Here is a 14,997-nt window from a genome sequence, read left to right on the forward strand (position 1 = left end):
AATTTGCATTGCTGGAATTCTTATAAGACAGTGATTAATTTGAATGTAAACATAGAAGAGATCACTGAATTGGCTGAGTACCTCCTCAGCTTATCAGCTGATGTTCAAAACAAAATGTGATTTTCGTAAGGATTTCTTTAATCAATTTTTTTTCGTTAACCGAATTGAAGATTCTTATGGAAGGTAATTTGTTAACCGAAATTTCGTTAACCGAGGGACCACTGTATATTTATGGTAGTTAATGCACTGAATATGGCATATATCATAATTTTTACTAGGGCAAGTATGTGTACGTGAAATGAATAAAGGTAAGACACAGGCTGCTTAGAGCCTCAGAGTCAGGCGTCATAGCGATGCCAAACAGATGGTAATGACTGCTTACCTTTCTGGGTCTTTAGTGTACATCTTATCATATATTTTATACCCAAAATGATTAAATTATATTTCATAAAACTACCTGCAGAATATACAGTATGTATCCATCTGCTGTAAATGATATATAATTTAATTTTTTGCACAGACTTGGGCCCCATCCATGCTGGGTGAGCTATCGCATTATACAGGTTATATATACAGGATATAGGTTATTCCAAAATTCAAAAATATCCCAAATCTAAGACCTTTAAGGCCCCAAGCATTTTGGATAAAGGATACCTAACCTATAGTACAGTAAATATAAAACAATAATAATAAAAAATAAAAAAAGTGGATAGGGAATTGTGTGTGACTGAGTATGGTGGGTGCCAGGTAATGAAATATTATTGTAAAATAATAAAATTTTCGTTAAAAAAAGAAAAAACCTCGCTCAACCATCGACGAGTTATTGAGTTCGTTTACATTAGGGAACAGCTGACCAGTTAACAATCCCTGGTGTCTGCCTGTCTCTATGTTATTTATTTATGTATTTATTTACAGTATTTATTGGCATAATAATGTTACACAGAGGCTGATTAAGAGAAGGTGAAAGAACTGTTTATGTAATATAGAACTACTTTTTTCTATCTATTATTATTTTAATTTTTTGATGGGGGATGAACCGTGAATGGTAAGGGTTTACTGTAGTATAGTATAAACCTAATGCTACAGATAGTATTAGGGTATTGAATCATCTAGTGGAATACAATAAGGGGGAGGGGTTAATCATCAGCTGGTGAAATAAACTTGGGGGGGCTAATCTTCATGTGGTGAAATAAGCTTCGGGGGGCTAATCTTCAAGTGATCCCATGTATCTCCTGTAACATGTGTTCTTAATCCTAAATAAAAAAGTGTGGATAGGACTTAGAAACAGACATTACCATGTATGGAGGCATTCCTTGATTCATCTTCATGGCTTCAGAATCATTTCCTGAAAAAAAATAAAAAAATATATATAAAATCAATATATATATATATATATATTTATATATATATATATATATATATATATATATATATATATATATATATATATATATATATATATATATATATATATATATATATATATATATATATATATATATATATATATATATATATATATATATATATATATATTATATATATATATGCAAGTAAATCACTGTGGGTGCACGTGATCCAGGTATATGCTGATAACCACAAGGAAAGAAGAAAACACGAAGTTCCCAAGCGCTTTCGTGTAATTCACATCTTCAGGGGTGAGTACAGACTAAGAAGTACAAAACAAGGTGTATATATACAGAGGAGGGTGAGATCAAGTCCACAATGGTCAGGTATTAGGTAATGACCCTACTAATCTTCAAAAAGCACCCCAGCAGTCAGTAGTCAGCTCAGAGGGTAAGCTGACCCAACCTTCTCACCTGGTTACCTGGTACATAATCAGGGGTACACCCAGAAATTGGGTTGGGGGAGTGGGTCCAAATATTTGAGCTAGGTGAGGAGCCAACATGGTAAACTACAGAGCACTACCGATAAAGAAACAAGTCTTACTAGAAGGGTATCAGGGGCATATTTAATCTGCAGAAACATAAAATATACATTAATTTATTATGACAAATACATTCATACTGTATAACACATTTTTATTATTTTGCATCCCAATGGTTATAATATATAGATAAAAGACAAAAATCCTTGGAAAATATTTTATTTGCACAAACATAAAACATCTTTACCTTTCGGCAAGTATTTTTGTAAATTTCATCTTCCTAGGATTTCATGTGTAAATTACTCGGTTTATGTCCACTGGCATATCTCAGTGCATGTGCAGTAGTGTCAGGCCTGTCAAGTCTCTCATTCCCCATTGTTGATCTGAATGGTGTTTTTATTCTTTTCAGTCCACTGAAAGAGCTTTCAGCAGAGCATGTTGTTACTGGCAGGGTGCAAAGAACAATGAGCAGAGCCCTCATGTTGGGGAACATGGAACCTGGTGTCTGGGAGAGATTGGTGGTCAGAGTAGTTGGAAGGCTGATGGGGCCCTGTTCTTTGGCCTTTTTTCCCACCTGACATGCCAGGTGTGTACCTCACTCTTGATATCACCAGGAGATGGCAGGTCCTCCCAGTAGAGGTCAACCAGCTCTTGTATTCTTCTGCTGCCCTCTGTTGGTGTCAGGGTTACCAAGATGGAGGGATGACACCGAGTCCCTGGAAGGCCTTCCGGTGCAGGGGGGTGAACCTCATCTCCAGCTCTGCTAGGAGATGGTTTAGAAGTGGAATGGCAACCTTTCTCCTGTAGTAGTCAGCTGGTCCATCAGTTGATGTGTTGTCTCGGTGTTGTTGGCATTTTCAGAGTCTGGGGATGGAAGGTGTGATACCTACAGCCTCACACAGTTGTTCTGCCTGACGAAACCATTCAGTGTATTGATCATCCATGTTGTTTAGGACATCTTGTTGTGCTGCTTTCACACGGTTAACTTCTCTGCTGGTCTCAACTATGTCCTTAGCCTGTGCTTGAAGGCCAGTGGTCACACCTTTCAGGTAGTCTAGTGCATTGTTGGTTATCACCAGGGGCACGTTGAAGTCTGTGCTGGTGAGCAGCAGGACCTGGGCATCAGTCAGTGAGTCTATAGACCAACTGCCAGGACCACCCTCTACAATGTCCTCCATGCAGGCCACCAATGAGGGCTGTAACTCCACAAAGGTTTCTAGGGTATCTAGGCATTGCACCCAATGTTTGTGTATGGCACAGATTTTTCAGCTTGTGTTTCCTTGATTCAGGTTGGGTCTCCAGGATAGCTGCCTCCAAGGCATATGCACATTTGGGATGCCCTTCCATGAAAGTTGAGATCCTGTCCACGGTAGCCATCATGTTCCTGATACTGGTGATCTGGATGGACGTAACAACAGTCAGGTTGAGGGAATGTGATGAGCAGTGCTGGTAGAGGGCCAAGAGGATGGTCTCCTTTATGATAGCTGCTGCCCCCTTGGAGCTGCCAGCCATGTTGCCAGCTCCATCATAAGCTTGACCTCAAAGGTTGTTGATGTCAAGTCCTTACCCTATGATGCTGGTTGTCACCTTGTTTGCTATAATTCTGCCAGTTACGCCATTGTCACCCTCCAAAAAGTCCACCAGGTCCTCTCTGATGTGGTCATCAGGATCTCCATACCTCAACACCATGCTGAGCTGCTCTTTGCAGGCAGTCAGTGACCTCATCAGCTATGATAGAGAAAATCTTGTTTTTCTTCACCTTCTGAAAGATATGACATATTTGTTCTCCACAAATGTGAATCAAATGGTTCTGGATATTCCAAGATGTGTACAGAACATTCTTGGCAGCTGTACCTAGGTGCATATCCAGAACCTTGTCTCCAGCCTCCACACAGAAGTCAAGGAGGGCCAGAAAGTTGCCAAGATTGCCAGTCCCGTCACTGGTATTGTCTCTGTGACTGTGACCTCACAGAGATATTTTCTGACGACCACAGAGGATAATAGTCTTGGTGATGGAACCAGCTTCAATCTGTTTTCATGCACCCTACTAACCAGGGCATGATTCATCTGGCTCTGAATGTCCACCTGTTTACCCTTCATCACTTCTAGGAAGTTCGAGGCCTTGGTAGTTGCCAGTTTGTGACTCTTGGTTGTCATGGTGGGATAACTTGTTCTTGGACACGGTGAAGCACGTCTGTGCTCAGCTGATGAGGTCCCCCTTGATACCTTGGCCAAACAGGAGGCAGTTGATACAGAAGCCAGCATTTTTCTGTGGACTGTAAGCCAGCCAAGTGTACTGTCGAAGCCAGGCATGCTGGAACTTGAGCTTCTTGCTAAATTCTTCTCTTAGTGGGAAGTTGTAGTCCACATCTGGCTTAAAACAGTATGACCCAGGGGGTTTTCCAGGCAACCAGAAAACCCCCCTGGGTGCACCCCTGTATGTAAAATCACATTTCATAAATATACATTAGTTTTTGGCCATAAAAGAAATAATCAATTTGGTGAGGCAACATGACTACCTTGAACATTTGGGTCCCATCCCTCAGGTCTGGCAGGCATTGTAGTGGTAGGCAATGGGGGGGTGAAGTCTGTGGGGGTGCCACTGCCATCAGTTGGAGGAGGCACTGGACTGTAAACCTGTGAAAACAAGGTTGTCATAACTATCTCTCTCTCTGTTAAATTTTTATATAACTAAAGAAAACAGTAAAGGAAACTCATATAACAAATAATTACAATATACTAAGATATATAAAGAAGTATAGATATAAAATAAATATAAAATACAGTATAAAAGAAACATTAGGGCAACTAATACAATAAAAACCACAATAAAGGAAATCATCACTAATAACAAAACCATTACAACCATTACAAAAATTCAACCAGAATAAAATAATGAAAACAACTACAATGTAAAAGGTATAAAGATAAAAAAGTATATTAATAAAGGTGAAAAGTATTCAACGTTTTTATTAAAAAGGAAAAGAAAAAACATGCGTGAAGACAGACCGTGAAGACAGACCGCGAAGACAGACCCTTACACGAGTAGGTGAAGTACGTCAACACAAATGTCTACACCGTTTTCAAGTAAACAAAGTTACTACTCAACGTCAAGAGTCGGTAAAAATCAAAGCAAAAAATTACCACTACCACCACCCATTTTATATTCATGGTTATATAGTTCTGTGAACATGTAGCAGAGCAATGTGTCGAAACCTTAATTGGCAGCCAAGGATTACCCATTACCTCCCCACAAAGGGACAAAAATGAAATGAACCTAAAACTTCCACTGATGATGGCCACCATCCCTTCAGCTAACATCCACTGATGATGGCCACCATCCCTTCAGCTAACATCCACTGATGATGGCCACCATCCCTTCAGCTAACATCCACTGATGATGGCCACCATCCCTTCAGCTAACATCCACTGATGATGGCCACCATCCCTTCAGCTAACATCCACTGATGATGGCCACCATCCCTTCAGCTAACATCCACTGATGATGGCCACCATCCCTTCAGCTAACATCCACTGATGATGGCCACCATCCTTCAGCTAACTCAGCCACTAACATCCACTGATGATGGCCACCATCCCTTCAGCTAACATCCACTGATGATGGCCACCATCCCTTCAGCTAACATCCACTGATGATGGCCACCATCCCTTCAGCTAACATCCACTGATGATGGCCACCATCCCTTCAGCTAACATCCACTGATGATGGCCACCATCCCTTCAGCTAACATCCACTGATGATGGCCACCATCCTTCAGCTAACATCCACTGATGATGGCCACCATCCCTTCAGCTTCTTCCACTGATGATGGCCACCATCCCTTCAGCTAACATCCACTGATGGGCCACCATCCCTTCAGCTAACATCCATGATGGCCACCATCCCTTCAGTTAACATCCACTGATGATGGCCATCCCTTCAGCTAACATCCACTGATGATGGCCACCATCCCTTCAGCTAACTTCCACTGATGATGGCCCATCCAGCTAACATCCACTGATGATGGCCACCATCCCTTCAGCTAACATCCACTGATGATGGCCACCATCCTTCAGCTAACATCCACTGATGATGGCCATCCCTTCAGCTAACATCCACTGATGATGGCCACCATCCTTCAGCTAACATCCACTGATGATGGCCACCATCCCTTCAGCTTCTTCCACTGATGATGGCCACCATCCCTTCAGCTTCTACTGATGATGGCCACCATCCCTTCAGCTAACATCCACTGATGATGGCCACCATCCCTTCAGCTAACTTCCACTGATGATGGCCACCATCAGCTAACATCCACTGATGATGGCCACCATCCTTCAGCTTCTCCACTGATGATGGCCACCACCCTTCAGCTAACTTTGACTGATGATGGCCACCATCACTGATGATGGCCACCATCCCAGCTAACTTTCACTGATGATGGCCACCATCCCTTCAGCCACTGATGACCATCCCTACAGCTAACATCCACTGATAATGGCCACCATCCTTCAGCTAACATCCACTGATGATGGCCACCATCCTTCAGCTAACATCCACTGATGATGGCCACCATCCCTTCAGCTAACATCCACTGATGATGGCCACCATCCTTCAGCTAACTTTCACTGATGATGGCCACCATCCTTCAGCTAACTTTCACTGATGATGGCCACCATCCCTAGCTAATTTCACTGATGGTGACCCACCATCCCGCACCATCCCTACACTGATGATGGCCACCATCCCTACAGCTAACTTTCACTGATGATGGCCACCATCCCTTCAGCTAACTTTCACTGATGATGGCCACCATCCCTACAGCTAACTTTCACTGATGATGGCCACCATCCCTCTAATCTTTCACTGATGATGGCCACCATCCCTACAGCTACTTTCACTGATGATGGCCACCATCCCTTCAGCTAACTTTCACTGATGATGGCCACCATCCCTACAGCTAACTTTCACTGATGATGGCCACCATCCTTCAGCTTTCACTGATGATGGTCACCATCCCTACAGCTAACTTCTCACTGATGATGGCCACCATCCCCTACAGCTAACTTTCACTGATGATGGCCACCATCCCTTCAGCTAACTTTCACTGATGATGGCCACCATCCCTAACTTTCACTGATGATGGCCACCATCCCTTCAGCTAACTTTCACTGATGATGGCCACCATCCCTACAGCTAACTTTCACCAAAAGTGATTACCATTTAAGGGTAAATAACTAACAAGGAAATAACATTGGTGTAACAAAGTATTAAAATTTTATCATACCTATTCAATAAATCTGACCTGAACAAAAATATGGAATCATAAAAAAAATTCAAGAATATTACACAAGAATTCTGGTAATGATGAAAAAAAAACTATTACAGTTGTAGGCTGAAGCAGAAAATGGCTTAAGAAAAATTTTTTGGGTGTAAAGTTTGCTTGATGAAATTGAAGTGTTTTAGAGTGAAATATGCTACATAAATGAATAAACATATTATGGAATTGTGTGCAACAAGGATAGTAATGTAAGGTAGACACTACTGTTAACAACAAGGATAGTATTGTAAGGTAGACACACATGTTAATAATGTTCAAAGATGATAATAAAAAGAAGAGATTAAACCAGACATTCCTTGAGAACTGTGATGAGTGTGAAGATTTTACACCAATTTACAATGAACAAGAGAATGCAGGAAACACTATCTGTTCCAACATCTAAGAGTGAAAAAGTAATTACTGTATATATTTGTTAGGTACAAATAAAGAAAAATCATAGTACAAGTGGCAGGGCCAGCATCAGGGTATTCAACTCCTTTGACAACATGAACATTTGTGCCACCATGACCATACAGAGCTGTACCTCACACCCATTGTCCCCACAGTCCTATAACTCCAAAAGTAAGATTATAACACACTTTTCCTCAGCAAGATATTTAGTCATACAAAAAAGACATAAAAGATGCATAACTGTAAAAATCATGAGACAGGCTAGTCAGTATGATACTAGTGTATGTAAATAAATGCTACAGCTAGGTACGGTACGGTGTGACCCTCTGGGTGTGTGGAGACACCGTGCAGTCACATACCTAGAAGTCTTGTGAGGTGAGGCAATCTCAGATCAGGTCAGGTGGCAGTGGCCAAGACAGCTGACTTTCCCTTTAATCTTCTGTGTCCATTAGCACCTTGACCACCCTCCTCAATTAGCCTACGATCTTATCCCCCCTTCCCCATCGAATCCCCTCTTCTCCCCCAACCTTTCCTTCAGGGGCTTGGCCTTCCCATTAGATGTCAGTTGCTCTCTGCATATATCTGTACCTAAAATGAATTTCAAAGATGTTGTGATTCTAAAATGCTTTACATAATTCCTGATTGGACAGCCATAATTTGGAGAGTCAGTTATTAATTAATCTCTATAGAAAGGTTTGCAAATAAACACGTGTAATGCTGTGTCTTTTATTTTTATCTTTAGTTAACTAGTTTTTATAATTTACTTTGGATTTATTTTAATATTTGAGACAAAAATTTTGTTGCTACTTTTTACTTTCAGTACTTGAGCACTTTATGAACGAGATACTTTTTATTTCTATATGAGTACATTGAACTTTGGATAATTTTACTTCTACTCGAGTAACATTTTGCCAATGTAACGATATTTTGAATTAACAAAATCTGGTACTTTTTACAACTCCACATAAGTGTTAGGAAGAGCAAATCTGTCCTGAAAGTTCACCATTGTAAGCACAATACAGTAGCACTTAACGTCGTGGTTAAGTTCTTGAAAACACGTTAACGGAATCAATTTTTCCCAAAAGAAATAGATAAAATACGCTAGTTATGTTCCCCAGCCTCCCTTTGCCCCATAAAATACATAACATATACATAAATTCAATGGAATTTTAATAGAAAATACCCCCTGTATATATCATAATTCCAAAAAGATAAATAAACTAAATCACTTTGTATTGTACTCACTGATGGGCAGAGATGGAGTGAGTGTGTGGTGGGTATAAAACCTCCATTTTCGTAGCAAGGCTAGTGGTCTTGCGTTGCTTCCTCACAACACTAGCATCACTAACGCTTGATGGGTGCTCGGAAGCCATTTCAAACGGTTACAGTACAGTATTTACAGCAAAAACACTGAAGCACACACGTACACTATGGAAGCCTAACAAAGACTGGGGACGCTTGGGGACAATGTGAAACTCTGCGAGAGAGCGTAGTGCGCCAAGATGAGAGAGGGTGATGCCCCATACAAGTAGTCCGTGACGACGTTATGACAAGTCGGTCGGGACGTTGTCGGAATCATGGGTTTCTGAAGAGTAGTGACGTTATAACGAAACAGCGTTGTCGGGGGCAACGTTAAACGAGGACTTATTGTACATCAATAAAAAGACTCTATATAGGCTACTGTGTACTGTACTCAAGTTGATATATGAGAACATGTGTGGACTACAGTATTTGTACCTGGTGCTTTTGCCAATTCCCCTCATTTTTTACACTTACCCCAATTATCTACCTTCCTCTTTTTTCTTCCTTTAGATTTCTGTATTCCATGAACCACCCAAACCAATACAGAGGGGATTAAGAATAACTAAAATTTCCTAGAAACTTTTCAAACATGTAGGTTCATTTAATTATCCATTTTCTTTTGTTATGATATATTTTCCATCCTTCTCCTTATGAAACACCTATTCTACTCTACAGAAAAGAATAGAGTATGGTCAGTAGACAGATAGGAAGATAGACCGGTCATACTTTAGGATATAAGTAAAGAGTTTCACTAAAGTTAGTACTCAATCAACTCTTCTAATTCAACTTATTACAACCAGAAAGAGCTGCTTATGAAAGAATATGATGTGGCCAACTTACACTCCCCAAGAGTTATGATTGGAGGCATTTACATAAAACATGCTCACCTGAACAAAGCCAGGGCTGGAGTAAGGTGGAGGGTAGCTCAACATGTACATGGCAGCATTTTGTACAGTAGAGGAGTCTGCCATCTGATAGTACAGGGCAAGGAAGGAGTCATATTTTAGGTAATAACGGAGCTTATGTGACCTCTGGATAAGAAGAGGTGATGTTGTAGACCAGTGGAACTAATTACTAATTCCAAATTAACAAAAGATGAAAAATATAATGAACTAATGTGAAAATTAAATAAAAATATAAGCAGGATTGTTTGTTTGACATACATGTATACTGTAGTAAAGGAAGTTCAATTCTCCCCAGACATACATTCATTTTGTTGTATTCATCACAAGTATCATTACTGTACGTATACCAGAAAATATATGACACACATACCTGGAAATGTTAAGGACAGTACACCTAAATAAATAAATATTGCAGTAAACAGTAACAGAGACAAAACATAAGACAGGAGTATTAAGGAGGCATAATAACAGTAATACAGTACACCATAAAGGAAGTACCTGTACAGTAGTCTGGGAGACAGGGCATCATAGTGTTGATGAAACTTTGTGTCATAAAGGGAATACTGTACTCAAGCAGAAGGAGCACCAAGAAGGGAGTAACATACAAACCATACTGGTAATAATGTGAAAAGTCAGGGAGACAGAACTTCATGCAGGGAGTGATGGAGTTTATGTCTGGATAAGTCTCCTACATAACAATTTGACACACAGCACACTGATAAACATTTAACAGTTTGTCTGAATCTGAGGTCAAAGAAAGTAGAGAACGATAATTCATCAAGTACTGTACCGGAAAAACAGCAAGGTAAAGGTGCTCCAATTAAGTGTTTACCTGTGATGCTGTAATACTTGCAGGCGGTGATATGTATGTGATGCTGGGGTCTGGCAGGTAGAGGGCAGCAGGAGGCACTTCACCATTAGTTGTTTGAAGGGAGGGAGACTGATTAAGAGGTTCTACTTGAAGGGTTATCTTTGTTTTTTCTGGATTATTTTGGTTTACTTCCTGTGATTGTCCCACCTGATCTTCTATATTAACAGGTGCATTATCAATGGTAGTGTCTTCTGCCTGTCAAGCCAACAATTAAAATCTTCTACAGTATGGTAACATTATCAAATGGTTAGTGATGCTATGATAGCTAAAAACTTCCATCCCAGTAGTGATTTAAGAGTTCTAGTGTATATGTAAGTATATATATATACTTGTACTGTATAGTGATTTAAGGGCAATTTAGGGGAATTTTAGGAGTGTTTCTGACTTTATGCATTTTTGGCTTTACTTTGTATATACTTTTCTGTGAGCTGGAACCAATTACCCAATATCCCATTGAAACAATGGTTTCGGTTAACGAACAACCCTCTGGAACGAATTGAGTTCGTTGACCGAGGGACCACTGTATATATAAAATAAACACACACACACACCAAAGGGTCAAGACGTGTCTGGCCAGAACTGCTATGTAGGCACACTCCCCAACTCCCGCCCCTCAACCCCTCCTCCCCACCGGAATATCACCAAGTTCTCACCAGAAGTTACTATTTCATTTCATTAAGGAATGGAACCAGTGTTGAACAGTGCTTAACCCCTACACCCCGGTTGATGCTCCAGAACGATCATTTAGGGAGCCCCGGTTGACGTTCCGGAACACGCACCTTTTTGCGGCATTGTTTGAATGCCCAGCGTGGGTTATCAGGTTCTAGCATGACTATTTGCAAGTCCCGCCACATGCTCAGCCACAGGGAAGCTTCTGGAATGTAAGTACCTATTTTTGTTTGTTTCATTTTCATTGTTTGTCCATTTTATCATGTTGTATCAAAGTAATATTGCTAAAAGTAGTATAGTTATATTGTATTGTAGTATTACTGGAAACTAATGCTATGATTATGTTATAAATAAATTTATTTGTGGAATTATTATTCTAATAATTATTTATATGCATTACTTGCTCTCCCAAACACAATGACAGCCTGGCGACAGACTGTGTGTGTCGCCAGGCACTTTCTATGAAAAATAATGCAAATAAAATAAATTCTAAATGAATTATTTATAGGAAATAAGTATTATGATCAGTAAATATATGCATTACTGGCCATCCCGGACACAAAAACAAGCAGAAAATGGCCGCAAAGTGCGTACATGACCACGAGCGCCAACTGTCAAAACAACACTGTCCCCTTATCTCCCTCACCACTGCTGCCCCAGGGAAGTTTCTAGAGGGTCAATATATAGTTTTTTCTTACTTCTTTTTAATTGTTTTATCATTTAAAAAGGTTAACAATTATTTTTGGAACAATTTATTTTTCTCTATTTACCCCGCGTGGGGGATACGGCCAGCAGCACCCTAGCCCGGGGCGAAAGGGTTAAGCCAATGAAATCAACTCGGCAGTAACAGCTGAGAGTCGTACCCAAGTTAACCTTAACACAGTAAGGTCCCAGGTACCCAGTGATAACTGGCCATGAGACCCAACAACAAGCAGGGATGTGTTAATCCATCCACGATAGGGAGGTCTGGGACCACACCTGACTGTACACCACTTGAGTGAGTGAGGTCCTGTGACACCAGGCCATGTGGTGACCCCATGACTTTACGACACCACGTAGTGAATGAGTTGCTACAGCATCATATGAAGTCCCTCATATCACCATCTATGAGGGAACTGTTGCACTGTGTGAGGTCCCTCACAACACCATCTGTGAGGGAATTACTACACCATGTCAGGCCCTCATAACACCATCTGTGAGGGAATTACTGCACTACTGTTTGCTGTTCAACACCTCAGTGCATGTAATCTACGTGACCTCCACTTTAAACATTAATCTGTATATTCACTTTATGTTCCTTTTCCTTTCTCTAACAAAGCTTTGTCCCCCCCCAATCTTTGTATGTAATAAGTCATTTAGGTCCACTGTATATTTTCAGCCTTTGCACTGCGAACCTTTCAATAAACCGTTAATACACACACACACACACACACACACACACACACACACACACACACACACACAATATGTGGACTGGAAAATCTGATGCCCACCACTCAAGCAGTAATAATAAGCAAGTCCACTAGTATTGTAAACTGTTTTACCTCTCTATTGTTATCAGTAAAATGGAGAATAAAGAGCTTTGGAGCATAAGTAAAACAACAACAACAACAACAAATATAGAAAAAATACTTGCATGCTGCATTGCTTGATTACAAAAACAGTGCTGTAAAAATTATTTATTATTGATAAATTTTTATTTGATTTTAAGTAAAAAGTAGTCATCCAGAAAACTAATTATTGTAGTTTCAAGTAGATTGCTGGAAAATCTACTGTACTTAGTTACTGTAATTAATTACAAACACTTCGATACTTGCCCAACACTGGCCATGGATACAGTTTGGATAATTATCAACTCATACAAATCAAGTCTTACCTGAGGTGCTGAGGTATTGTGTTCTATGTGGGAATTGTTTTCTTCCAATGGTGTCGTCTCTTGCATTTCTTCCCGTTTCACAGAGTTCACGACCTCCAACTGAAACATCACACACAGGCATCGCTGATAATAAAGTTGTACTGTAAGCCAAGGGCAACAAATACTTGTCTATAAACAGGGTTACTTAGTGTCATTATGAACACTTGTGCTTCACTTAGGGTTAATAGGAGTACTTAAAAATCACATGACAACATAACAAGTACTTCTGAGATATTTGGCATAACTGTGAGCACTTGAGATATACAGTACAATACCAGCCATTAAACAAAATGAATATCTCAAAACCTAAATGTTGATGACTAGTGTAACTACTAACCTTGTTATGCACTTAAAGACTTATGAGGTTGAAGTGCAGTCAGCAATAATGAAGCCAATAAAATTTGAATGTTCTCCACTGAATACATTTTCTTTACTCCTAACAACAACACTGTAGCAAAATATTTAACTCCAATATAAAATCTTTGACTCAATACACCGAAAAGCTAACCACATCTTGAGACTTTTATGCAGTAAAGTATGGTACCTGTTATGTGAGTCTGACCAATGTTCATTAGTCTAGGCTCATGGTACAATGTACACAAGACAGAACTAGGTCCATGGTACAGTGTACACAAGGCAGAACTAGGTCCATGGTACAGTGTACACAAGGCAGAACTAGGTCCATGGTACAGTGTACACAAGGCAGAACTAGGTCCATGGTACAGTGTACACAAGGCAGAACTAGGTCCATGGTACAGTGTACACAAGGCAGAACTAGGTCCATGGTACACTTGGTGTCATATTATGGAATAAATTATGTTTGTGTTTACCTTTACTCTAAATGTTCTCTTGTTCTAATTGGGTTTTGTTTTGTTGTGTTCTGTTGCAGATGTAGATGGATTTATGAGTTGAATAAAGCCTTGATTACTGAAGGTGTTTGATCTCATACGACAATTTATCCAACTCATATTCTACTAGCAACATGGAACGCATGCTCTGCCCCGACAAGGTTGATGTTGATCTAAATTCCCCAGCTGCTGAGAAGGAATACAAGCATTGGCGTAAAACTTTTGAAAACTTTATTGGAGAGTGTGGAGACAGAGTGCCTAACAAACTACAATGTTTGTCTGCTACTGTGTATGAATACTTTGCTGATGCTACGGAGTTTGAAACAGCTATACAAGTGTTGGAAAAGGTGTATGTGAAAAAGAAAAATGAGATATTCGCCAGACACCAGCCTGCCACAAGACGTCAGCGCCCTTCCAAAATACTGGATGAATTTCTTCGCAACTTGCACACTCAGCAAAGATTGTACTCTAAAAGCTGTCACAGCCGAAGAATATCGTGAAGAGTTAGTACGGGATGCCTTCATCAACGGACTGTCTTCTGCAAATATACGTCAACGTCTATTGGAAAATTGGGCTCTCACACTTTCTCAAGCCTTTGATCAAGCTAGAGGCTTGGATATTGCACAGCATACTTCGGAAGCCTTCCAGCCACTAGGCTCTGTCATTGCAGCAGCTTCAGGATGTGTGGAGGAAACTGTCAAGTCACCCTACACTAATCAACAAGATATACGTCCAGTTGAGGACTCAACACTTGCTAGTATGACCACTAAGAAACGATGTTGGTTTTGTGGTGGCAATCTTCATTTACGGGCGAGATGTCCAGCTAAAGATAGTGATTGCTATTCATGTGGAAAAAGAGGACACTGG

General features: G+C 40.3%; 1 protein-coding gene across 8 annotated transcripts in view; it reads right to left on the reverse strand.

Moving 5' to 3' along the window:
• The window catches only part of LOC121864600 (putative bifunctional UDP-N-acetylglucosamine transferase and deubiquitinase ALG13), an 84,480-nt gene that overhangs the window by 18,624 nt on the left and 50,859 nt on the right, over positions 1–14,997 (reverse strand). For 7 of the 8 annotated variants that reach the window (XM_042363670.1, XM_042363669.1, XM_042363673.1 and 4 more), the window contains exons 16-20: positions 13,244–13,342; positions 10,660–10,893; positions 9,810–9,893; positions 4,408–4,525; positions 1,296–1,345 (exon numbers count right to left, since the gene is read on the reverse strand). In XM_042363670.1, coding sequence (XP_042219604.1) covers positions 1,296–1,345; positions 4,408–4,525; positions 9,810–9,893; positions 10,660–10,893; positions 13,244–13,342 — 585 coding nt within the window. The remainder of the gene's footprint in view (positions 1–1,295; positions 1,346–4,407; positions 4,526–9,809; positions 9,894–10,659; positions 10,894–13,243; positions 13,343–14,997) is intronic. The other variant, XM_042363671.1, reaches the window with a different exon arrangement.

Source organism: Homarus americanus, unplaced genomic scaffold, assembly GCF_018991925.1.
Source record: "Homarus americanus isolate GMGI-L3 unplaced genomic scaffold, GMGI_Hamer_2.0 scaffold57965, whole genome shotgun sequence".
In the NCBI taxonomy this organism is placed as follows: Eukaryota; Metazoa; Arthropoda; class Malacostraca; order Decapoda; family Nephropidae; genus Homarus; species Homarus americanus.